This window comes from Chroicocephalus ridibundus, chromosome 23, assembly GCF_963924245.1.
Source record: "Chroicocephalus ridibundus chromosome 23, bChrRid1.1, whole genome shotgun sequence".
Classification (NCBI taxonomy): domain Eukaryota; kingdom Metazoa; phylum Chordata; class Aves; order Charadriiformes; family Laridae; genus Chroicocephalus; species Chroicocephalus ridibundus.
The window spans coordinates 6,824,897-6,849,874 of record NC_086306.1 but is presented as its reverse complement, the minus strand read 5'-3'; the positions used below and the strand labels follow the sequence as shown (position 1 = coordinate 6,849,874).

At 44.7% G+C, this 24,978-nt stretch overlaps 2 protein-coding genes across 6 annotated transcripts; one reads left to right on the top strand and one right to left on the bottom strand.

Annotated features, from left to right (window-relative positions):
- Positions 1 to 191: 191 nt before the first annotated feature.
- Positions 192 to 12,992, top strand: VDAC3 (voltage dependent anion channel 3). 5 transcript variants are annotated; one of them, XM_063358838.1, is made up of 10 exons: positions 243 to 297; positions 2,509 to 2,620; positions 3,594 to 3,665; positions 4,774 to 4,823; positions 7,985 to 8,137; positions 9,060 to 9,112; positions 10,465 to 10,692; positions 10,906 to 11,056; positions 12,202 to 12,259; positions 12,496 to 12,992. In XM_063358838.1, exons 2-10 carry the CDS (start codon positions 2,587 to 2,589, stop codon positions 12,585 to 12,587), a joined length of 891 nt encoding a protein of 296 aa, XP_063214908.1. In that variant the 5' UTR covers positions 243 to 297; positions 2,509 to 2,586; the 3' UTR covers positions 12,588 to 12,992. The 5 variants fall into 5 exon arrangements, with proteins under 5 accessions (XP_063214907.1, XP_063214908.1, XP_063214910.1 ...); XM_063358837.1 differs by lacking the exon at positions 2,509 to 2,620 and having other exon boundaries at positions 192 to 297; XM_063358840.1 differs by lacking the exons at positions 243 to 297; positions 2,509 to 2,620 and adding an exon at positions 308 to 449.
- Positions 12,993 to 13,255: 263 nt separating this feature from the next.
- On the bottom strand, positions 13,256 to 24,825 carry IKBKB (inhibitor of nuclear factor kappa B kinase subunit beta). Its single transcript, XM_063358836.1, has 21 exons — positions 24,635 to 24,825; positions 24,449 to 24,543; positions 23,610 to 23,727; positions 22,802 to 22,871; positions 21,311 to 21,399; positions 20,746 to 20,835; positions 20,253 to 20,377; positions 19,809 to 19,916; positions 19,363 to 19,492; positions 18,713 to 18,907; positions 18,355 to 18,469; positions 17,847 to 17,970; positions 17,446 to 17,597; positions 17,270 to 17,331; positions 16,810 to 16,919; positions 16,516 to 16,565; positions 15,883 to 15,982; positions 15,537 to 15,684; positions 15,200 to 15,327; positions 14,375 to 14,465; positions 13,256 to 13,812 (listed from the first exon to the last, which is right to left on the bottom strand). The coding sequence occupies exons 1-21, from the start codon at positions 24,737 to 24,739 to the stop codon at positions 13,744 to 13,746; spliced, it is 2,274 nt and encodes a 757-aa protein (XP_063214906.1). The 5' UTR covers positions 24,740 to 24,825; the 3' UTR covers positions 13,256 to 13,743.
- Between the last annotated feature and the right edge of the window lie 153 nt (positions 24,826 to 24,978).

Genomic DNA, 24,978 nt, shown 5'->3' with positions numbered 1-24,978 from the left:
GAGCACGGGGAGGCCGTTAGGACGGGCCCGCTGACCGCTCTCCCCCTCGCGCACCTCGAGCGGGCGTTACAACTTCCCGTGGGCCGCCGGGACCAGAATCCCCGCGGCCGCTTCAGCGGCGGGGGGCCGGGCGCTGAGGAGCCCTCCCCCAGGCGTGTACGGCGCCCGGGCCGCGACCCTGAGGCGGGGCCGGCGCGGCGGCAGGCGTTTCGGTGCGCATGCGCGGCGGGGGCGCGGCGCGGCGCATGCGGGCTGGGGGGCGCCGAGACCTCTACCCGCAGGCAGCGCGGCCGGCAGGTAGCGGCGGGGCCCGGGCTGCGGCGGGGCCGGGCCGGGCGGGGCGGCTGCCCCCGCCGGGGCCCGTGGCGCTCTCCGGGAGGGACCGCGCCGGAGCCCCGAGGGGTTGCCGGGCGCTCGCTCTGGCCTGTGCTTCCGCGTCCTCGGGCCCGGTGAGGCGGCCGCGGGCTGCTGAGGGCACGGGCCGGCTCTCGCCCTGCGAGGGCGGGCGGGGGGGCGGTCTTGGCAGCGCTCCCGTTCCTCGGCCGGGAAGCACGAACGCGAGCGGCTGGGGTCAGCAGCGACCGAGCGCTCCCGCGGCGCCGCCGTTTGGCTGGGGAGAGGCGGCGGCGGGGCGGGGGGTCCGGCGGGGCCGCGCGCCGTTACCCGTTGCGTAACGCGCGTCCGTACCGGCGGCGGAGGGGGCGGGGAGGAGGAACGTGACACGGGCCCGGGCCTCGGTGGGAGCGGAGCGGGCGTCTGCAGCGAGGGTCTTCTCGGGTTTCTTTCTTCTGTACGATTTTTGTGCTTTGCTTTCTTGTTTCTTTTCGTGTTTTCCCCCAGTTTATATTCCGTAGGGCGGCCGATATTGCCGTGTTTATTTCTCCTTTGACGTTTCCAGTCCGGTGTTACCTTCTGGCCGTCTGCACGCAGACCTTGGCTCGCTCTCTGCTGTACAGTTGCCCCCAGCCTGTTCCTTGATACATTTTCTTCATTGTTGTGCTCATTTAATTGCTGTAGGAGGGAAAATCAAAGGACAAGATTAAGGAGGCTTTGTTTAAAAACAAGGTGCTTAAAATGAGTGCTGTGGCTTAGTTCTGGATCTCTGGCTTAGTGTTTCTTTTCCCACTTTACATTGCGTTTTGTTGGCTGCTGTTGTCGCAGCTGGTTGGAGACCAATTCAAACTTAGTATTAATAGCTGTGGGACTGTGGGCTCGGTTCTTCTCAACAGTTCTGGCTTGCAAGTAGAGCTGCTTGTTATTAGCAAAGAATGAGCTAGCCTGAGGAATTTTCTTCTTTTTTTCTTTTTAAATAGTGTTTAAATACTTGCATAATATTTAACATATACATTAAAACACGTAGAGTACAGAAAATACAGCTGTAGAGTGTAAAGAGAAGAGGCGTGTTGGGAGAGCAAACAGGTTCACAATATTCAAGATGTCTCGACCAACAGCCTTGTGACAATGAGGTATAAACAGAACAGGGTCAGCCAAAAAAGGGTGATATTTAGGTTGAGAAGGTGCTGAACAGGGTGGTAAAGCCTTCCTTTACTTGAAGCGTGTCCAGTGGAGCTGATGAGGAGAGCCTCAGGACAGCTTGGTGGTCAACTCTGTTGTTATTTGTCTTTCTAAAGCCTTGTGTGCAGGGAGGCAGAAAGATCTGCGAGGCAGCAGACAAAGCATGGAAGAGGTTGGGCTGTGGCATGTTTTCAGAATCCTGCTTTTGTTCCATGTAACATCTCCACATAATTTGAAAGTTAGAGTAGACTGATGTCTTCTAAACTCTGGATAGGAGAGTCTCAACTCCCAAAACACGTTGTGGCTCACCGCCAATCATTGTCAAACTTCTCACTGAGAATAGGTTATGTGGTTTGGAGGCCAGCCACAAGTCCATATGATAATGGAGTGCTCCTGTCATGTTTTCAACAGCTGGACAGTGCCCTGAAAGCCATCTGTGACTAAAGAGCATTTTTTTAAAAAAATCTGCTTGTGTGTTGTGTGAATTCTTATGCAGGGAGTTATCTTTCATATTGGTTTTTGCTGGGGGGGGGGGGGGGGAAGTTTGAGGTTCAAGACCATGTTAGGTAGTTACTGCGTATTTAGAGTATCACCATGTTAAAATGCCTAAGCATCAGCCTTGCTCCAAAAGTTGTTACTAAGCTTTTGAATTCAGTAAGTTGAACTATTTTGACAAACCTATTAAAAAAAAAAAAAAAAAAAAAAAAAAAAACAAAACAAAAAAAAAACCAAACCCAACCCACCAACCAAGAAACAACCCCAAGCAAAACCAAAAAAAACCGAGCCCCAAATTTAAAGTGAGTTGAAACTTCTGAATTCAGTGATTTGTGTGAAAAAACAAGGTTTTAAAAGAAGGATGTGCTCTGTTCCATAGCTGTGTTGCTAAAACTATTGTAATAATTTAAACTATGCTGTCATAAAAGTGCACATTCTGTATCTCTTCTGTCAATTTAATGATTCACTGATTGTAATTTTCCCCTCCATGTTTGACAGGTAAAAAGGCCTTTTTACATAGTAATTCTGAGAAGTACCTGTTTTATGTACTAATCTTCAGATAAGGAACCTGAAGTCATGTCCTGCCTTTTTAGATCCTCTAAACCCACAGGTATATATTCATAGAATTGTAGAATATCTCAAGTTGGAGGGGACCCGTAAGGATCATGGAGTCCCTGTATTGATAGATACATAATGCAGGTTAGTTATTAAGTCACTGAATGTAGAGCGTTTCCCTGCTATGGGATGTAAATTACTTGGGTGCTTCATTTTAGGGGATGTCTACCAATCTGAAAACAGGACGTAATTGCTTAATACAGAGACTGTTGCATTTGTGACAAAGGGACCGAGTACATCAGTAAGCAACTACAATGGTGGAAGAGAAGTGATGACTTTAGGGATTTTTACATGTTTTGCCTGCATTATTACTTTTTAGATTAGTCTTTCAGTATGGTCTAAGTAACAAATTGGGGATCAGGGTTTCTGGTGTCAGGTGTTGCAGAGAAGAATATCAACAAATGCATCGGCTGTAGGAAGGATTAAATGGCAAAGGGTTACCCTTAACATCAAACAAAAGCATCATTTTTGATAGCTTTTCTTTTCCGGAGCAGGTGTGCCTTTACATTTATGCAAACTTATTCTAGAAGAGGAAGACTAGTTTTCCACTGGGGAAGAGTTTTCCTGCTTCTTTTAATGTGGATTTTCTGATGCAAAATCCCCAAACTGTGGTAACTAACACTAAATATTTCATGCGAGCTGTAATATTACATGGCCGTCCTTTTGATTTTTGTCCTCCAAAGTAGTTGAACAGTTACCTGTAGTTGAATGTAATGCTGTTCCTGGGGTTTAGTGATGCCAGATAACGGATCATCTTTCGTTACTTCTTTGAATTGAAGTTTGTTTGTTTCTGACAAAGCAATGATGATGCAAGGATGACTTTGATGACCGTTCTTCAAAGGTCTTGCAGTTCTGTATTGGTGAAGAACACAGAGGGTACTAGTCGTAGACATTTATAAATGGTTTAGATGTAGTTTAGATTTTATGCTTTTAAACCAAAGATTCTTACAGCTTCTGATACGTTTCAGATCCAATGGCTGTCCCACCCTCGTACAGTGACTTGGGAAAGTCTGCCAGGGATGTATTCAACAAGGGATATGGTAAGTAATGCAACGGTGGTTTGATAACCTTTCATATTTTTTCTTAGGCATCTTGAGAACGTCAATAAAAGTATTAGTACCCCAGAGATCCCCTAAATACCTTGTGGTAGGAATTCAGCACAGGCCCAGGGCATCTAGCCCCTTTTGAATTTGAACTTTAGACACGTATCGTGAAAATACTGCAATAGTTGAAGAGTTAAAGGGGAAAGTTATGAGTTTGACCTTACGATGCACTCCAGAACAGTCTCTGAAGAATGCTGCATTTTTTACCTTGCAATTTTTGTATTTAGAGGCATTAAATCAGTCAAAGTCACTTAGGTTGACAGAGGAGACCATATGTGGCAACAAACCGGTTCCTGAGGTAGAATGATCTTTATGTTAATCAGAGTGGCCTATTGTCATAGCTATAGCAGAAATAATTTCACAACATTTGTATTCCTCTTCAAATAATTTAAATGGAGAAATTCTGACATTTGTCCCTTTTCCTGGAGCAGTACTAAAAGCGTTGATGTTTTTTATTTGGTTTTGTGAGTGTGCGATAAAGATTGCATTTATATCCCAAATCCATATGCTACATAAAATTAAAAAGCACTACTGTGGTCTGGTCTCTGACACCCTGGAGTTCAGGCTTTGCTGAAATTCAACTCGGGTTCCCTGCTTTAGGGTCAGTTGTTTCAGGCCTTTCTACTCTGTGCAAGGGCCAGGTATTTCCCTGCCCAAACCACGACAAAAAGGAAGAAAGCAATAGTATCTCTGTATACGGCACTGGTTGAAGTAAGTTGAAAGATATTTTTCTGGGAGAAGAAAAATTCCTGCCCTGCAATCAGAAATATAAAAGTAAATTGAGTAAATTAGAAGAAATGGTAACTGTGTGGATTGGTCCCAAGCTGCAGGTAGTTGCAGAAGGGGGAGATGCTTGATGGTGAGTGACTGTAATGACTATAAATTATGAGGCCGCCCACTTTGAATTGGCAAAATTCCTTCAGACATTCCTCAGCAAGATCAACAACTGTTGAAATATGAAAACAGGTTTCAAGTCAGTTTAACCTACCTGCTGTACTGGTAGTGTCGGAAATAAGCCTTGCTCTATGTACTCTTCTGTTTCCAGGATTTGGAATGGTTAAGTTAGAGTTGAAGACCAGGTCTTCCAGTGGGGTGGTAAGTATTGTGGGCTTCCAACATCACCAGCATTGCAGTGGAAGGACAAATTCCTGAAGTGGTTGGTGGTAGTAACTTGCTAGCAGGTGTTGCATGTCTCTTTCAGTTCTCATTTTAAAACCTGTAGCTGACTGAGGTATTTCTATAATGACGCATGGAACTGACACCATGGTGCTTCTTTTCCTGAGGTGTGCAAGAATTTTCACACGTTTTCTTGTGGACATGTGGCTTTCTTCCCCGTTCCCACGGCCACATCCCAAACATAAAAGAATTTCTTCACCCTGAATAGCTCTCATTTCTGCTTATGAATGCAATTGAGTTTCTCTGCTGTTGTTGGTTTTTATAGAATTTTGAGTCCAGACTGACTTTTTATCCAAAAGGCCAAGGGGCAAATAAGAGCCACGGTTTAACTTAACTTCAATTTCACTCATCTCCACTATGCTTATAATGCAAGACTTAATTAAAACTAAATAGTCCTCCTGCAGTACCCTCTGTGTAGAATTTGAGAGCATTTTATGGACGTTAATTAAGCTTGAGCACTTCAGATAACCAGAAAATGCTACGATCCCCACTTTAATGATGGAGAAGTGGAGCTTCCTCGTGATTTCACAGGGGGGCTGGCAAAACCAGGAATGGATTTCATGATTGTGGTCTTTAACCACGGGCATACGTTGTTTACTAGATAAGCTTATTCTTACACTGAGTCTCAGTTCTGTGTGTGCTACCGCTTGATGCTGTTATGGTTGATAAGCTGTGCTGCTTTTCAGCCTACTTCATAACCATATTTGCCTTAGCTCCCCCCTTCTTTTGCAATCTTATCACGCAAATGGTGTAAGCAATTCCTTTTGTATTGCTGTATTCTGTCTCAGTGGAGCTTTTGATGGATTACTCACAGCGTGCACCCGGAATGTGTAGGCACGAAGAACTATGTGGTCTCTATATACTATGACTGCTACCAGTTATTGACATCTCATGATATGCATAGTTTTCCTGGCTGTAAGTTTTGATACTCGGATAATATGCTAATGGTTAATTATGCTGTCTTCTGAATGTGACGGAACACGAACAACTGTATTAAGTTCTAAAATGGGCTTTTCCTTTTCCATGCACCTTTTGCGTTGGATGTTTATTCAGCTGGTAAGAATAGTGACTGTCTTGGCATGTTGGTTCTTATGTATTTGTCTAATGAGGTTTTCTGTGGTGCATACTGTCGTTCATAAACTGTTCCGTGGGTTTTAGTCATGTTATCACCCACGTCGTGAAGTTTGACTGTGTCCATAGCTCGTAATCTGCTGTATGATCCGTGTATGTAAAGCCATTTGCAATCTTTGTCCAACAATCCACAATAAGAACACTGTAAAAACAGCAGGAGGGAAAACCAGATAAGTATGGTATTGCTACAGTTGTCTGTTGCTTTAGGTTTTGTGCTTGTTGGTGTTTCTAGTGAGCATTCTGCTGCAACAAAATGGGGTTTTGGCGATGGAGACGAGGTTAGAAACAAAGTGTGAGATCTAATTCGGACTTGGGTACTGATAGTGCCTCTGATGTTATAATACAGAAATGTTTTGTGTGTCTTTCCTGGGGACTTAGCAAACAACAATGGTAGTGTCTGTTGGTTATAACTGTCTCACAGATTGCAAGTGGTTTGGCCTAATAAGTGCATGGCATTCCCGAAGATGGCCAGCCACCACCAGCTAGGTCAATGAGAAGCTGCTGATTCGGACTGGAGCGCGACATGGAGCCAAGAATGGGTTTGATTTTCAGTTACAAAAAATTCAAGAAATGCTTCGACATGAGGTGGTTTGATGAGACATCTCTAGTTTAGACGGTTAAAGACTGATGGCAGCAGATGCTGGCTCTGTGCCTTCTGCTTCCAGAAGCAGATCCGTTTCTGACACCTGGCAAAATCCTTCAGCTTCTGATCATACAACAGCACAGGGCTTTTTTCCTTTGGGTGTAAGAAAAGTGTTTTATAATCTTTCCTCTCTTTGGTCTGAGAAACGAATCGAGCCGTTTTAATCAGTTACCTGCCCTAAGATCAGAAGAAAGTTGCATCTGAATTCTCATGCAGGTTTGAGATGTCTTTACACTGAAGTTGTGGAAGAGACACTAGAGCAGCGTGTAGCGATTATGTCTTAAAAGTGTAGTCTAACGCATCCTGATCTGCATCACCTATATTTGCTAGCTGGCTAGATTGTTACAAAAGCGCTGTGGGGTTAGAGTAATGCATTAGCACTGGAGAGATGTCAGGGTGCCACTGGCGTCAGGTTACTTTCTGATACTGTGAAGGGGAAAAGAACGTCATTCTCCAGAAGACATTTTCTCTGCTGAAAGGCGGAAAAAGAAAAAAAAGAACGAAGAGGAAGTAACACATAAGATGTTTAGAGAAGTGAGAGGAAAAATCACCTTTTTTTTCCCTATTCATCCAGCAGCATAAGTTGGATGTAGTATTGCTTTTCTTAAGGGAGAGTGGATTTCCAGACGGACTCTAATGGGTGCTGTTTAATGATAAGATGATCATTAATAATAATAATTAATATTAATAATAATAATAATAAATGATAAGATGATTTAATGATAAGATGTAAGATGATAAAGGGAATTAGAGGAGATTGTGAGGAAAAATCCAAGGATACAAGCAGCTTTGTATTCCACGTGCGTATCTTCTTGTATCTGGATATGGATCCATGTGATGGTACAGAGCGAGTTGTGGAATGCTGAAATAACAATTGGCACTTTGGAGTGGAAAAAAGGCAGCAGAAAAAGGGGGTTTGGTGTGGGGGAGGTTGGTGGTTAAGGTAGGAAAAAAGTGCAGTAAAAATTAGAGGGGGGGAGCAGGTAATCAAATCACAATGCAGATGAAAAGTGAATGAAGATGTCAGGCCTTTGTGTAATAATGCTTTTTCCAACCTGAGCAAGTTCTAGGGCTCTTATCAGCACGCATCAATAAAAAAAATATCCAGAACAGAGATGCCAAAAGGAGTAGCGTTTTATGATGCAAAACTAATTATTTTTGGTGGGTATAGGGAAGAGGAGGAGGATTTTGAGAGTTCTTTTAAAAGGCCTAAGCGTAGCAAGCGTGAGTGCTGGCGCTTGACAAGTGGAAGAAACGAATGTAATTAAATATCAGAGTGCTGAAACTCGTATTATGCTCTTGGCAGGAATTCACTGCAACTGGCTCTTCCAACACAGACACGGGCAAGGCTTCAGGCAGTCTAGAGACCAAATATAAGATCAAAGACTATGGACTTACATTCACCCAGAAATGGAACACAGACAACACATTGGGAACAGAGGTTTCCATGGAGGATCAGGTAAGAGGAAGAAGATACTCTGAAAATGCCCCACCCCGAAATTCACGATGCTTCCTTATCCATTCCAAATAGGAGGTTTTGTTTAAAGATGCACTCTAGCTATGTACAGTTGTCACTGCTGCAGTCATGCAGGGAAAACAAAAGAGGGGTCTCGTAGTTTTCCTCTCATACATAAGGACTTAAGTTTGGCTGCCTTGCGATTGAATATATTTTGTAAGGTTGAAGAGAAAGACTAGTGTTTGCAGCCTGGCGCTGCTTATACAAAGGGTTACTAGCATACAGCACTCTCAAAACACACAGTTCTTTTTCAAAGTAATACCTTTATGTAAGTAAACGCTTTATCAGCTTTAATGCTTGAAGCGTAGGGTGATGGTGGCAAAGGTAGTAAAAGTTCTGTGGTGCCCTCTGCCATGTATGGCCATCAACTTCTGTGGTTACTGTTTTGCACTTTTACCTGTGCTTTAAAATGGAAGATACTGTCCAGCTCAAAACAAGGATGGGAAGGCTGGGGCAGGTACATGGTTTGGCCTGCGAAGTACTGCTGTGTCTTAAAAGAAGACCTGGAGATTCTGAGATTCTTGAGCTACCATATGGATTATTGGAACTATAGGGAATAAATAAACATGAACTGAACGGTTTTCTTTCTTTAACAGAGTTTCTCAGTTTTTCTGGTCAACACTAGATTTGAAATCTTCCTGTAATAACGTATCTACAAAGCGTGTGCTGTTATAGGGCCTCATTGTGGGGAGAAAAAGTCCAAATTGTAATCCCTCATCGCATCTTCATATTTCGCTGTAAAACGTGGGAGACACAATGGTCGTGTTTTGTCTTCTCTTTAGACAGAAGTAGAGCTATGGTAGTGGAACGTAACAGATCACCCTTCAGTGGAGTTCTGAGCAGATGTCTCTGTTTTTCTTTGCAGTTGGCTGAAGGATTGAAGGTGGCTCTTGACACTACATTTGTACCAAACACAGGGTAAATATTTTCCGTTACTTTTATGGGAATTTCAAGCACCCCTTAGATAACTTTTAATTAGAAATGCTTATTCTGGTCATTGTGCAAATGCTCAAAATTTACTGTAGAATATGCTGCAGGCACCGTGGAGTATTTTGAAGGCAATGGATAATGGCTCAGGACGAGGTCTGCTAAAAATGATGCTTCAGCTTTTTGGCCATTGGGAAATTTGTTGTTTTGCAGTAGATACTATATTTTTGGAACTCTCCCCTTAAACAGCTAGGTCTGAACGTGGACTACTTAAGTTGTACCATCTTTGTGATGCTGTTGGTAGTCCTACTGCTGTCAACTCAGTCCAAAAGGCAGAATTATTTTTCTGCAGAAAGCAGAATTATTTTTTTTCCTGATGCTTTTGGGCAGATGTCTGTGGACAACTGAATGAGGAGGTATTATGATAGGCAGTGGAATAGCACTTTTTTGTCTTTCTCGATTATCATGTAATTATTTTTGGTAGGCAGCAGAGAAAAGGAGGGGTGCTTATGTCTGGATAATGCACAAAGCTTGCGACTGCTTTGTAAATAATTCCCGGTATTTGTTTATTGGTGGGGAGAGCCTATTGGAAAAATGAGAGTTTGAAATGCTGCTTGGATGTAAGGAATTAGAAGCTAAGTCAAAAATGAGACCCCAGGCCTGGGTTTGAGAGACAGGCAGCATGGTGTTCTGCTGTGTCTTCAGCAGGAGAGAAAGGAGGTTGGGAAGAGGATTAAGGAAGTGATAAAACTTTGTCTCAGTTACATTAAGTGTGAACTGATAACAAAATGAGCACAAAGACACATTGGAGAGAGAGGAAGAGGCTCCTCCAGAGGGACAGAAAAAAACTGACAACATGGATGATGTCTGGAGGATGAGGAAGTTTGTTTTCAATAGCGGAGGCTGGCATCCAGCAGTGAAGAAGGAAGGAAAGTAAGCACTGCATGTGAAGGAACAGTGTAGGAAACCGAGCAGACAAAAAGTCACTGAGGGACAGAAAGGCCAGCTGTCGGTGCAGGATGTCATGAATGCTCCTGAAAGAAACTGATGATGCCGTAACACAGTGCACTCGCTTGCGGAGAACAAAATTTGAAACCTGCTGTTTTTTAGAGCGTTAAGCAGAAATGCTTTTGTCTTTTTTTTGCTTCTTGAGGATTTTAAGCAGTTTCAGAAGGTGGAGGAAAAAGTGGCATCACGTAAATACGCATAATACCCCTCTTACCCTTATCCCATGCCCTTTCAGCAGCTGTTGAGTAGGCATTACAGTCATTTAATTAACTGGCTTTAAGGGACAGACATACTTGTATACTACCAGGGATAAAATGGCACGTTTCTCTCTGCAGGAAGAAGAGTGGAAAGTTGAAGACCTCCTACAAAAGAGAATATGTAAATCTAGGCTGCAACATAGACATTGATCTCTCTGGACCAACCATCTATGGCTGGGCAGTGTTGGGCTACGAAGGCTGGCTTGCTGGCTACCAGATGGCTTTTGATACAGCCAAGTCTAAGCTTTCGCAAAATAACTTTGCCTTGGGATATAAGGCAGGAGACTTTCAGCTGCATACTAATGTGTAAGTATTATCTGAGCCTAGAAAAACATTATCAGAGGACTAAATGAATAGTTAGCATTAATGGAGTTAGGTGAAAGGCAGGTCGGTGGAAGGGCATGCTGACTTGTTTCGAAATAATTTATATTTGGTGTTTTCATGTTCAGTACAACTAAAATGGGGGCAACTTTCCAACTCTTGGCTGTCTTCTGACACGCTTGCATCTATTACAAACAGGAATGATGGCACCGAGTTTGGTGGGTCTATTTATCAGAAGGTTAACAATAAGGTTGAGACATCAGTGAATCTTGCATGGACCGCTGGCAGTAACAACACGCGTTTTGGTATTGCTGCCAAGTACCAACTGGATGAGAAGACTTCCATTGTGGTAAGAATTTTGTTACCAGGACAAGTATTTCAAGCTCCCTTAAATACTGAAAATCTGTGGCATGAAGTAGTTGCTTTAAATAGCTACTGAGAAAGTATGGCACATGGCAAACTGTGGCTTCTGTTGTGGTTCAAATTTAAATTGGGACTCAGATCCTATTTGTGAAACAATGAAAAAAAGACCAAAAAATCTAAAGGACTCTTTTGTCCATGGTGAAGTAGTTGCTACTCTTGAGTAGTGTGCTTGGAGACTAAGCAAGATGTGTTTTCAAAACGTAATGAGAGGATGCAGTGTCCTTTTAATTCTGTAATTCTTATCTAATGCAGAATGTAAAACTGTACTGTAGTAAAAGGATGGAAGTTCAACTGAGCTTACGTGCTTCTCCTAACAATCGGTTAACACTTGAAAGTCAGCTGAGGTCCTCGGATAAGTGTTGTTTCCGATGCTTTCAAATTCTTGCAGAAACGTTAGAGCCAAAAAAACCAAAATAGTTTAAGTATCACTATTGAGTTAATAGAGAGAAAAAGAGAGAGAGGGGTTCAGGAGACAAAACATGTCCACAGGGAAGTGACAGTGAATAAGACTAATTATGTGTACGTTCTAACACTAAGAACTGAAGCAGCAAACATTTGTTATGCCTTAAAACAAGAATTAGTTCCAAGACAATTCAGCCAAAATTAAGATGGGAAATACTATTGTAAACAGCTCAAAACTTACTAATGCAAAAATGAGTATGCATATTCAAATATTTATTGGTCACTTTAAAAAAAATCACTACTAAGCAATTTGTGAACAGGGGTCTGTGAACAAGACAGACTTCACTGGCTACTAAGGGACTGTAGTAACTAGCCCTTTAAAGGATATAAAGAGACATTGCTGGGGACAGTGAAGGCCAGGGTGGCATTTTATGCGGGCATAACGGTCATCATTTGAGGGAAAGATTGGAACTGTTACTTAAGCCCGATACAGCTTAAACTGGAAACTCTTGAGGAGAAAAGCAAGATTGGAATATGCCTCTGCTAGAGGTTAGTCCACAAGTAGCTGGAGGAGTTACTGCATAAATCACCTTCTCAGGGCGCTAAGACAGTTCTGGCTGAATACTTATACACAGTGTATAAATGGTGTGGTTTCTTGTTTTGCTGTAGGCTAAAGTGAATAATGCCAGCCTGATTGGAATTGGTTACACTCATGCCCTCCGACCAGGTATGTAAGTCCAACTGGTAGCAGCAAATAGTACTGCTCTGTGGGTTATTTTACTGCCATCTCTAGAACAGAACAGATACACAAATGAGCTAGAAAGCTTACATAGACTCACAGAAGGATGTGTACGTACAGAAGTTCCTATAGCAACTAAGACACATCAGTGAAGCTCAAGTACTTGAGGGAGGGCATTGTCCAGGCATATCAGTGCGTGAAGGGTCTCATTACTTCTTTCCTAGGTGTAAAGCTGACCCTCTCGGGCTTGATCGACGGCAAGAATTTCAGTGCTGGAGGTCACAAAGTTGGGCTGGGATTTGAGCTGGAAGCTTAATGCAGCTTTAAGTAGAACAACAGGTGGTGCTCTGGAAGATGAAGGAAAAGTGTACCCAGTGTGTTTCGGCCTTAATATTACTCTGAAATTTCAAGAAGTGTGAACTTTCTACTCTTCCAAAGAATCATTTTAACCCAACATTGAAGTGCAGAGAGTGCCAGCACATCAAAGGAAGATACTTGAAGGCATGCATGGAAGCTGTGATGTTTGTGCCACATTTCACTTCAGTCTCCTGTATTTTATTCTGTTCCTAAAAACAGATGAAAACCCCACCTCTCCCCACCATTATTGTATTGCATCCTGCATGTCCTATACTTCACAACCTGTTACAAAAGGTGGTCTCTGCTGTAGTGAAAACTTGGGTTTACATCAGAATGAAATAAACTGGTCACAGTTGGAACGTGATTTGGTATCTCTTGTCTCTCAGCGAGGTTCAGAAAAGCTATGTTCCATGCAGCAGTGTTTTCTGGTTGGTTTTTTTTTAAACTGTAAGCATGGTTAATAGATAATCTGCAAATGCTTTGCTAAACTATATGTGCACACTGAAGATTTTCTTCTCTGGCGTCTCTGGGATCATATCCTTACACCTCTCATGTTTCAGAGACCTGTACGGTAAAAGCAGCTACGTTAAAGTGTTATTGAGGATATCAAAAAGAGCAGACCAAATACATGGTTTTTAGATAATCTCATTCACATATAGGAAACAAGTATTAGGTAAGTACCACTGTTACACTTAAGGAAAAAAGTGCAAATCAGCAAATTTAAGAAGCTAAGTTCACAGTTCAAGTGTATTAGGAAGGTGACATCTACCAGTGACTGTGCAAGCTGATTGCATGCATTGTCCATTAGAAAGCCTAAAAGGCAGCAAAACAACCACATGTGATGCCTAAGGGACGATACATCAGGACAGAGGATAAGAATATCTGCTGTCTTAAGGCACAATTAAGAACTTTTCCCAAGCAGTTAGAACAGGCAGTTCCCTGTATCTTTGTGAAAAAAAGTGTTTGAGAGGTGGATACTAAGAGCTAGGCCGCATGTGTCACATAAGCAGTAAGTGACAGTTGAAGGAGGCACTTGAAATTCCCTTCTCAGAGGCAGCAGCTCTTCACAGTTTGCTTCCTGAAGTAGCATGTCTTCAGAGGCAACTGAAGTGATTTTACATCTGGGTTTGTTCTGGACTGTTTGTTTCTTCTACCTGAAGCTGCAGCCAGCTCCAATCTAGAGCCTAAAGAATAAACAGTTAGAAATACAAAGTTCAACAAGAGCTTACAGTTGTGATTTGTCCAGAATAAAGGGGAAGGGATTTAAAAGATTTTAAAATTTTACTGTGAACAAGTTGGTCAATGTGGTTTTGTGATGAACCATGCAACTGCAGTAAAAGAAACCCTTAAGCTACTTATTTTCTCTAATATTTAACTTTCTTTTCAATAGTCTGTTTCATTAAATAAGCATCCCTGCCCACCACTGTATTGCCACCACAAAACCGTCCCAATTTTTAAAGTGCAATTTTACAGTATTTTTGTACAACAGCCAAGCACCTTCCCCCCCCATCATTTATTGCTCAGCACAACTTCAAGTCCCCAGCACACAGCTCCTGGTCTCAGCAAGCAGGGAATATGTCGGTCAGCAGTTCAAGTTGGGGAACGGTGGCTTTCTATCTCCCCTAACTCCTACTCTCCTTCTCCGAAAGAGTAACATGCAGATTTTTATTAGCCGTATTACACATGCAGAAGTTTGAAGCCATGAGCTTCCCCAGTCCATTTATAGAAGAATATAAAATACGTTACCATGAAGCTCTGCTCCTGATCCTTCATTGTGTCATGCATCACATCTTCCAGTTGGCTACAGAGTTTCTGGGATTCCAGCAATAGCTCCTCACTGAAAGGGACAATTATTACACAATTATCTTCCACGGCAGTTTTGTTTAAAGAGCTGCTGCCTCTACCTTTAAGAAATATTTCTGGCAGGAATACTGACGAGCACTGAAGAATATTAACCTTTACCAGTCAGCTCATAAGCTGGTAATTCATATTGCGACTGGGAAAGTCAGTGGCATCCCCAGATTTAATGGGACAGGGGAAAGGAAGCATGTTCCAAGTTGGAGCTGGGTTCCTAATATGTGGAGTCACTGTTGATGGAGAAAAAGTTGTAAAACAGCCTATAAACTAAAGGATTAAGCAACATACAAATAAAAAAAACAAGGTCTTTTATTTCAACTGGTGACCCAGTTCATTTAAGCAAGACCAAACTACACATGCTTGGTTATAGGAGTCTCTCCTTTATGATATAGCTCAGCTGCTATCACCTCACATGACAATGCTCCAACAATTCCTGTTGGCAACTTACTTCAAGTGAGCCAGCCATTCCAGATAAATCAACCCCCCCACCTATCGAGGCAGGGGGAAGTGAAGCTGTACATTATTCCCTGTTTTTCATAAGGAAGATTCACAACCCCCCAGGAAGGCCAGCTATTAGGTAGAGAAGACTGATAATGGAAGCTGAACACAAAGCGTAAAATGTGAGAAAGCCTGTGTGTCATTATGTCACAAAGCAGGAGCCACAGCTTTGTAGTGCTAGCATTAGCAGCTACAGAACTCCAGGCTTTGCCTCACCTTTTCCTGACAGATTCTGATAAATTGTAGGTTCCAGAAGGGACCTGCAGCAGCAGCTGACCAGGGTTACCAAGACGTGATGTGTTCATGCTCTCTGGGCTGCCAGTAACAGGACCGCGTACTTTACTCTGAAGAAAACACAGAAGATTCAGACTGCAGTTATTTCCACTAATTTCCAGCAGCCAGGAGTATGAGACAGCCTGAAACTTGGCTTTAATACCAATTCAAAAATAACAGAGAAAAGAGCCATAGGACATATTAAGTTTACTATTAATTATTTCAGTAACCTGTGCTACAAACTACTTTCAGGTTAAACTGAAGTTTTTATTTTACTTACACAAGCAATTTTCAGCAAGTTCCACAGTTCTTTCTGTCGTTTCTCCTGGAGCCTAACAACTGTTTCCTCATCTTCATTCATCAGATTCATCACTTTCTCCACTCTGGGGAACAATTCCAGTGCCTTCTGCTTGCAAACTACGGTTTTACTATTAAAAAAAAATAATCAGATCACACATGTGCAACTGCAGTAGGGGAGCATTTCTGAAGCTTCTTATTTCCTATAACACACTGAGATCTCATTAGCTGTACGTGCTGGTTTTTAAATCTCTAGAACAAAACCTCTTACTGAAAAAGAAAATGCTTTCTCTCAACCCTCCAATAAAAGCTGATTCTACAAGGCTCACCTGAGCTGAGCATAAATGACTCGGACTTTTTTTTCAAAGGTCTGGATTGCCTGTAGGAGCAGCCGTACTATTTCTTGGCTGTCACCGCTTGTCCTCTGATCTGGAATGAGAGTCAGAATATTACACAGAAAGGTAGAATTATACGACAGAGTGAGAGGATTCCTAGTGGCTTGTTTCCACTGCTGCTTCAATCCTGAAACATCCCCAGTTCAGGGCATGCAAGTCTGCATGGGATGAACTGCACTGGATTTTAGCCACCTTCTTCAAAATGATGAGAACTGGAAATCAGAGTTGTCAGGATGGGTATAATGCCTTGGGGCTGAAGAGCTGCGCAAAGGAACAGCTATGTCTTTCATCCTTCCTACACAGAAGCAGCAGCATATGTTTGCAGCAACGGCTTACTGAGAAAAGCTCCAGAGGAGTTTCAAGAAGAGCTCAGAAGGCGCCAAGAAAGCAAGGCTGGCCTAGTTTAAAACTGACTCCCCTCTCCAAAAAAAGGCAAGTCCAGTAGAGACCACGTGCAGCTAGAGGAGTATGGGCAGGCCTAGAATGCAGGGAAAGTTTTCTCAGTGCTCATTATTGCATCTCCAAAGTTACTATCCACACAAAGCAAGCCTGAGCTAAGTCTTTTACCTCTTGGCTTCTCTCTCAATCTCCGATACAGCTCTCTGGCTTGTTCTTCCCTAGAAGACAAAGGCACAGAACATAAAGGACTGCTCTAGAACCTAAATTACAAACAAGTAGTTCAAGAACTCATCTTTTATATACCAATCTGCCATTTCAGACTAGTGACAGGTAAGGAGTCAAAAACTGTCTCTCAATGTCAAAGTCCTCCCAGTCTCCATAATCTGTGCTGAAGAGATAGCACTTTCATTGTCCTGCAGTGAATAAGCTCCTGCATCTGAAGTTCATGGTAGTTCAACTCACAAATCCTCCAGTGTTCCTCCTTGTTTACGACCTAGTGGGCTTCTCTGCAGGTCCACAATGTCTGTCTGCAGGGCCATCATCCTCTTCACTAGCTGATCCACATCATCCTCCTGAAAACAGGGCAGAACATAACCTATGTTCCACATCCTCGTTTCAGCTATCCTGCCTCCAGGATTGGGACAGCAGGACATCCAAGAGCAACCACTGCAAAATCTCCTCTCGCATTCCCAAAGATGTCCCTTTTTCCCCTAAGCCTTACGAACACAGTAAGCTTCATGAAGTACTGGCAATGGACAAAAATGGTGCCACCCAAACCAAGGCAATGTGACATCTGGAATCAGCCTAGACGCAAGAAGCTTCTCTTTAAGGTAGGACAATGCAGGAAAAAAAGAAAAAAAAAAAAAAGGAAAAGAACAAGCCTGTTTTTCTTTAGGATAAGCAGTTAGGTTTAGAAACATACCCGCCCACAAAGTTCCACAGCTTGCTCCATCTCTTTCCAGGCAAACAGCAGCTTCTCAGAAGCTACAGGAATGAAAGAAGAGCGATTGCTTTTCTCAGGTTCATACAAGAAAAGGTAGATACTTTGTGGGAATAAGAGGCATAAAAAGACCTCTGTTTGCCAGATGCTATACTCACTAATTCCAAATTCAATCTGCTCTTTATACTTCTCCAGATCAATTTGGATACTTGTTTTAAAGAAGTCCAGCTTTGCTTTCAGCTGCTGGGAAAGGGAAGCCATAGAATTCTTCATCTTTGAGAGGGTACTATTGTAACGCAATAGATTCATCCTGCACGGACAAGAAAAAGGTCCTGTTACCCTCACAAACTAAAAACGCAGACTTCCACTTATATCAAAAGTGGGTACTTCAGAGTGTAGCAATGAGCACAAAAGCAGTTGTGTCAGAGGACAGAGCACTCAGCTTTTCATTAATTGCTAACAGCTCCACTCAAGGGTTTCCCATTCCAACAGGGTCCCATTCCTGTTCTTTCCCTTAGCAAAGGCAGAAATAAGTGTTCTAGAGAAACTGCCACCGTACATGGCTGCTCGCTGCCCCTGCTGAAGCCGGTTACAGTCCTCTTTCAGCATCCGGATTGTGTGCCAGATCTGACCCCACACTTTCCGCAGCTGGAAAAAGTGGAGATTCTTCTTTGGATCCTGAACTGGAAAAAGAGGCGGGGGGGGGGTGGGGGTGGGGGGGGTGGGAGAGGAAGGGAGGGAGGGAAACATACGTATCAGAATGAAGCCTATAAATAGTGTTATCACATGACAAACCGGATCAAAACATCACTCCTTTCAGAGGCATGTTACCTCTCGCAAAGCTTATAGTTGGCTAACCCCTACGCAGCTTCCCCAATATATCAAAATCAAACACTTCCTTTCCTCAGTTATTTTGACAAATTGAAAGAATGCTATGCCAGTCCGTTCTACTGCTCCTTCAGCCCCAATATGCCAAAGCGCTCTCTACTCCTTGCACATGATACAGAACACAGGCAGCCCTCTCAACACGGACAACCTCTCACATTCACGCTAGAGAAAGTCCTTACGGATGCAGTCAACACTTTCTGGATGAGGACGCAAGGCAACCTGAGCCTCATAGGACACTTTCTGGTTATCGAAGAGGAAGAGGAGGTCTGTGTCTGCAGCTGCGGTATCATTCACCTGCAGAAGACAAAAGACCCAACTAGGTTCTCTCAGAAAAAGCAAGCCTCAGTAACACCATAAACAGAATATTCCTCCTCAGCCAAAGACTGAACGCCAAAGGCAAGAGGGTGTCTGTTCTGCAAGGGCTGTTAGGTCTGTGTGGTTACTATGACAAAAGCCTGCCAGAACAGCAGGGAGTGCTAAGCTAGAGCAGTGCCTGCCGATTCACTCAACAGCAAGGAAGGGAGTATCCAGACTCACCTTGCTGTCAGCTATATGTTTAGTGGCCAGCTTCTGAGAAAACAATGCAAGTCCAGCTTCCTGCAGTAGCTCCTGGTCCTGTTCTGGGATTCCTGTATCTGACTGGATCCTGGCCTTCACCGTCTGCAGAGTGTCCTCCTCCGTCACAGGGTAGGTGTGCACAGTTCCCGTAACCATGTTCAAAACATGAAGCAGCTACAAGAAGAGTAGTATGACATGAGAAGGGATAAAGATACATTGGTCATGTTCAAGCAGAGATACCAGAACTGAGACACTGGCCACTGATAAACTGTTCAAAGCACTCGCAGGGCTCAAAAAGTCACTTCACAGCTACTTCATAACATTATGCCGAAGTCCTTGTCCTCCATCAACTGGAAGTGAGGCCACATGGCAACTAAACAGCTTCAGACACAGAATGCCAGAATATGGAACCAAGCACATACAGAAGCTATTTGCTACTCCCAACAAGCTCAGGGAGTATTTGACCTCAAATAAGCACGAGGAAAGCACCTATCACAAACCATCAGAAGGCAGCTAAGTGAGATCCTGTACTGCTCCTCCTAGGTCTATTATTCAAGCCTCTTCTCTCATGGGCTACAGACAACTGCTCTCTGGAAAACTTTTCAGGGCAATACAGACCCACTGCTCACCTTCAAGTTCAAAATGTCATCCAAAGCTTTGAAACACCCATTGGGTCCATATGTAGGATCTGTACCCCTCTGCCGTGGATGCCACATTAACATGAGTTGCAGCCATTTCTCCAGTCTCCCAGCCAAAACACTGAAGGAACAAAACAAGGAGATCAGAAGAGGTAAAAGTGCATTTGCAGTCACCATACGGCCTGGTCCCTGCAAGAGGACTGACAAACAGCTTCCCCACCCCATTCCTCCCCCCGGCCCCAATCACAAATGCAGTGTTTAGAAGGCAGAAACAGTGACTCACAACTACACAAGTCTGATAAGGGACACAAGCATTCTTTGTGTCATGCGCTCAATTTATTCACAGATTAACGTAGTAAGGTATATAATATAAACCTGGTCCTTTTGCAGAAGAAACAGTTTATCCCAGTGTGGCATAACAGATTTCTAGTCCTCACCTGTTTAGATTGTTCGGGCAGGGTAAACTGCTAGAAAATTTGACTTCTCCAGATAAGTCTTCTGAAACAACAATATCCAGCTCGCTCTTCTGTCGCACTTTTGTATGCCTAATGAATTCAAGCAAGTACAATGATGAAATAATCACCTGCCTTTCCCAGCCTGCCTGTTAGTAGGCTCTTAAAGCTACTCTTGAGGTATTTAATACAGATGCCACTTTGGTTTTGGCCACCTGCCCTGCAGGAGTCAGTCCTGATCCCAAAGAGCAAGTATCAGGAATGCTGAACTTGCTCAGCTAGGTCAAACTCCTGTAAAGGGAGTCAGCCTCCAGAAGGGCAAGGAACGTAGGGATACTACCCTAAGAATCAAGGGCCCACACTTCTTCATGTAAACAGGACAGTGGCATTGTACGCGCTCTTCTTATCACCTGTCCCCAGCTCACTCACCATTGCACTGGCTGCCAGTTGGGCAGGAATGGTCGAAAGCCTGTAATGCACTCAAAGGCCAGTGTGCCAAAGCTCCAGTAATCCACTGTCACCGTATACTTCTGCTGTTCCAGCAGCTCTGGAGCCTGAGACAGTTTACACACACATGAGACAACGCCACCCATCTCTTTGCTCTATCCCGTAAGAGCTCACTAACGTTTCTACAACAGATCAAAGATGGTGCTGAATGCTCTGCCTCTCACGAGCTTTGAGATCCTCTCCGAGTGAACAGCAGAGGTTATTGTCACTCCTGCTCTCCTTATTTATAACAGACAGAGCTAGCAGACACTGTGAAAAACCAGTGTCAGCAAAAAAGCCACCTTTGCTAGCTGCAGCATCCCAAACACACCCCGTAATAGGACAAGTACTTCTTCCCAGCCCAAAGCCTGATAGCAGTCAACCCTATCCCGACTGCAAAGCGGTAGCTGCTCTTCTAGCTGAATTCCTTCCTTACCAAGTACTGTAGAGTCCCAACAAAGGACGTGCAGAGGCTACCTTGATCCAACTCCTTAGCATAACCAAGGTCAATGATTTTGTGTATTAACTGAAACACACAACAGAGAATAAGAACACTGGAGAGAAGTCCTGTTAAAAACACACCATACAGCAGAGAAAGAAAAGGTTCAGCTCTTCGAAGGTAGGCAGGAAAGGTGTCAACAAAGAGGTGGAAGTGGAAATGGGAGGCTCCTGTAGATTCCTAAAACCACAAAGTATGTAAAGTTGTTATTGGCTTGATACACACAGAGCTGGAGACATTACTGCTAATTCAGATCGTTGGTCAAATGGTACAGTCTGATTATTTCCTTAATAGTTGAAAGTCAAAACGTCGGGTGTTATCAGAAGACTAATACAACCTTTCATCTCAGCAGCACACAGAATACTGTTCATCTGACACATGGATCTGAGCTAGCTGTTATCCTGTGTTGAGTGCTCTTGCAGAGGGACCACTGTAACTGCATGAAGCACATGCATGTTCACTTACTAGTCTGGGCAGGCAAAGACATCTGGTTCCTGCTTACCCTTTGCTCTCCTTGCTGCAGCACAATGTTCTCTGGTTTCAAGTCTCTGTGGATGATCCTGTTCTCATGAAGGTACCTGAGAGCAGAAGCTGAGACAGAAAAAGCTGCTTGTAAGAGTGGAACTAACAGTATCTAGCATGAACTTAGTAAGGATTCATTTCTACCTAGTATAAACATGGCTTTTGGGTCAAATCCCTTACAATCAAACATACAACAAAACACCAAGTGCAAGAGGAAAAGTCAGCATCAGCACTTCTGGACACTAACAGAGTTTGCTCTCTAGGTCTTCCCTCACACCCTTCCCGTAAATCGGAATAACGGTTACTAGCTTCCAGTCAGCAGGGACCTTCCTAGACTTACAAGACCTTTGGTAGATGATCAAGAGGGGTCCTGCCATAACATCCACCAGCTCCTTCAGTACTCTGGGGTGAATCCCGTCAGGCCCCATGGACTTGTGAATACTCAGCTGATACAGCTGGTCCCTTACAATTTCAGCGTCCACAAATGGAATGTCACTGTTCCCGCACTTGTGGTCCTCTGACTCAGGGCACCAGGGAGCCCAAGGTCTATCAGTATTATTAAAGACTGAGGGGAAAAAAAAAAAAGAAAAAAAAAAGCACTGAATGCCTCCACTTTTTCTTTGTCCCCAATTATTCGGGTGACCTTCTCCAACAAGTATCAATCCAATGTTTTCTTTAGACCTCCTTTTGCTATTAACGGACTCTAAAAAGACTTTCTTGTTGACTGACACAACACTGGCCAGTTTCAACCCTAACTGAGCTTTGGCCCTTCATGTCTTCTCCCTGCATTTATGAACCACTATGAACCATTTATGAATTTATAATCTTCCTGTGAAGACTGACCTTGTTTCCAGAGATCATACAATTTCTTTTTCCTCTTGAGTTCCACAAGGAGTTCCCTGTTCAGCCAAGCTGGTCTTCGGTCCCGCTCGCTTGACTTACAACACACTGGAATTGCCTGCTCCTATGCTTCTAAAAGGTGGTTCTTAAAAACTGACCAGCACTGACGGACTCCTAAACTCTAAAAAGCAGATTCCCAGGGTACTCCACTGAATAGCTCCCTGAATAGCTTGAAGTTTGCTGTCTTGAATTCCAGGGTAGCAACTCTGCTGTCCTTTTTTCTTATTACACTGAAAATTTTAAACTCAACCGTTGCACAATCACCGTGGCCAAGACAGCCACCCACCACCACAACTCCTTCTCTATTCACAAAATAGCAAGTCTAGGAGGGCATCTTTCCTAGTTGGCTGAGTACTTGTGACAAGAAGTTATCTCCCACAAACTTCAAGAATTTCCAAGACCTGATCGCCATAGCAGGGAGGGCGGTCACAGCAAGACAGGAAACAAGCATACTCTGCAAAGGTCAGTTTAAGATGGAGTCATTAAGGTCACTGCTGCGTATCCTTTGAGTGGATTTGGCACTGAAAGGGCTTCCATAGTCCAGACAACTGAAGGTACTGCTACCACTTACCAATATCAGATAACAAGATGAGGATAGCTTCTTCCCGCAAACCACAGCAATTCTCCAGCTGATTCAAGTACTGCAAGAAAACATCCCTCTTGTATCCTGAGCGAGGCTCACAGTCCCACAAACTCTCACAGATACAAGAAGTTCCAGTAACAGCAATGCAATTTCTAGAAGCACAAAATTCTACGTGATTATGACCTCTGGTAGGAGCAATTACAGCTTTGGGCCTTGGTCTAACCGCACGGGAAGAGAAAAGAGTGGGTGAAAGAAGTCAGTGTCATCCCCGTTCTCTTCCTTCTACGTGCTCCATCCTGCATAGCCATTTCCCCTGTGCCTGGCCGTATCAGCTCAAATCTCAACTCTAAGCTCTGGGTTTTATCTATGGGCAGATTACAGCAAAGGTTAGAAAAACAGTAAGATTAGAATTAACGTGTTATTTTTTCCTATGACAGATAGGAGTTAACCAATCTCAGGAAGGGTATAGCCCACAGACGTACCATGCCCTACAATGGTCTTAGCCATACTCACATCCTGTTGCACATCCCTTACACATGCCCTCATCCTCTATGTGCAAACTCCTCACAGAGTCACTTGCAGCCAAACAAACATGAAAAACTTCATAAAGCATTTAAGTCTTCAAAAGCTGAACATAGTATCAAGGACCAACCCACCAAAAACCTTTTGGTGCCATGACAAGAATTAAGAAGCATCAGGATGTGAAAACACAGGTTTTACAGGGAAACTTCACTAGAAACCCTAGGATCAGCTGAGAAGCTGATCCAGCCCTTGGTCACCATCCTAGGGACCTCACCTTGCGGAGGTCTCCACCTTGGCAGTACTCCATGGCCAGCAATGGTAAGTCATTTGGTGCAAGCTTCTGCATCCCTTCGGGGACGTCACGGGCAGCTACCACATTGGGATGGTTCAGCCTGAGGAGTGGAAATGAGGCAAGTACACATGATGAGCGTGACCAGAGTGACACCTGAAAGACAATTGTTCTGCAACAGCTATGCAGTTTCACCTGCTCACGGTCAACACGCAAAGTCCTACAAGGACATTGGTCCTTTTAGAAACTCTAAAGGTCTGCAATTCATCCATCCTTCATGGACCTAATGTCATCCCGACTCCTTGCGTTTCACATGCAGTCAGTGCATTCCCTCAGTGCACATGGACAAGACCTGCCCAGGCGCTACAGGACCATGCCTTGCCAAGGTGTGACAAAGTCTGTTGTCACCCTCCAGAAAAGGCCCAAACCGCAATCAGACCACTGCATCCTCTAAAACCAACCCAACGCCCCAAAGGATGACCCAGCACAGCCATGAGGCTGGGCGAGGCTGGGCAGAAGGGCAGCGACGCCGCAGCACGGTTCCAACGCAGAAGGCAGTGGCACAAGTGCCGAAGGAGGCCTGAGACCCGAGACTGACCAAACACAATGCCAGCTTTTCCTCAGCGTGCGCTTACCGCGCACCTGCCCTCGCGGCGGGCCGGGCGCCCGCAGCCTCTCCCGCCATTTACCACAGCGCAGCCGTTAGACCCGCGCTCGATGCCGCGCCCGCTGACGCGACCCCGCCCCGCCCCGCCCCGGCGGCCCCGGCTCCCCGCAGCCCGGCCGGCAGCGCCGGAGCCAGGGCCGGCCGCCGCCCCCCTTACCGCTTCATGATCTGGATCTCCAACGCCCAGCGGTCGCGGTTGCGCGGGCTCAGCTCCTGCCGGCACTGCTTGATGGCCACCTGCTCGCCGGTCTCCTGCGGACACAGCACGGGCCGGGCTCAGCGCGGGCCCCGGCCGGGCCGCGCCGGGGCGGGAGGGAGGGTGGGGGGGCCGGCCGCCGCCTACCTTGTTGTGCCAGCGAATGACGTTGCCGAAGCCGCCCGTGCCGAGGCGCTCCTTCATCTCCCAGGGGCCGCAGGTCTGCGCCTGCAGGGCCGGCGGCCGGCTCATGGCGGGGCCGCCGCGCTCCGGCTCTACAGGGCCCCGGCCGCCTCCGCCGACGCTTCCGGCTCCGGCGCCGGGCGCCCGCCCACCCGCCCGCCCTTAAAGGAGCCGCGCGGGGCGCGGGCCTGCGGCCCTGTCGCTAGGGGCAGAGTGGTCGCCATGGTGGCGGCCGCCATCCTCCCCGGAGTCAGGTCTCGGGTAGAAAGGGTAGAGCTCGAGGGCTGTTGAAGTGAAATAGGAGAATA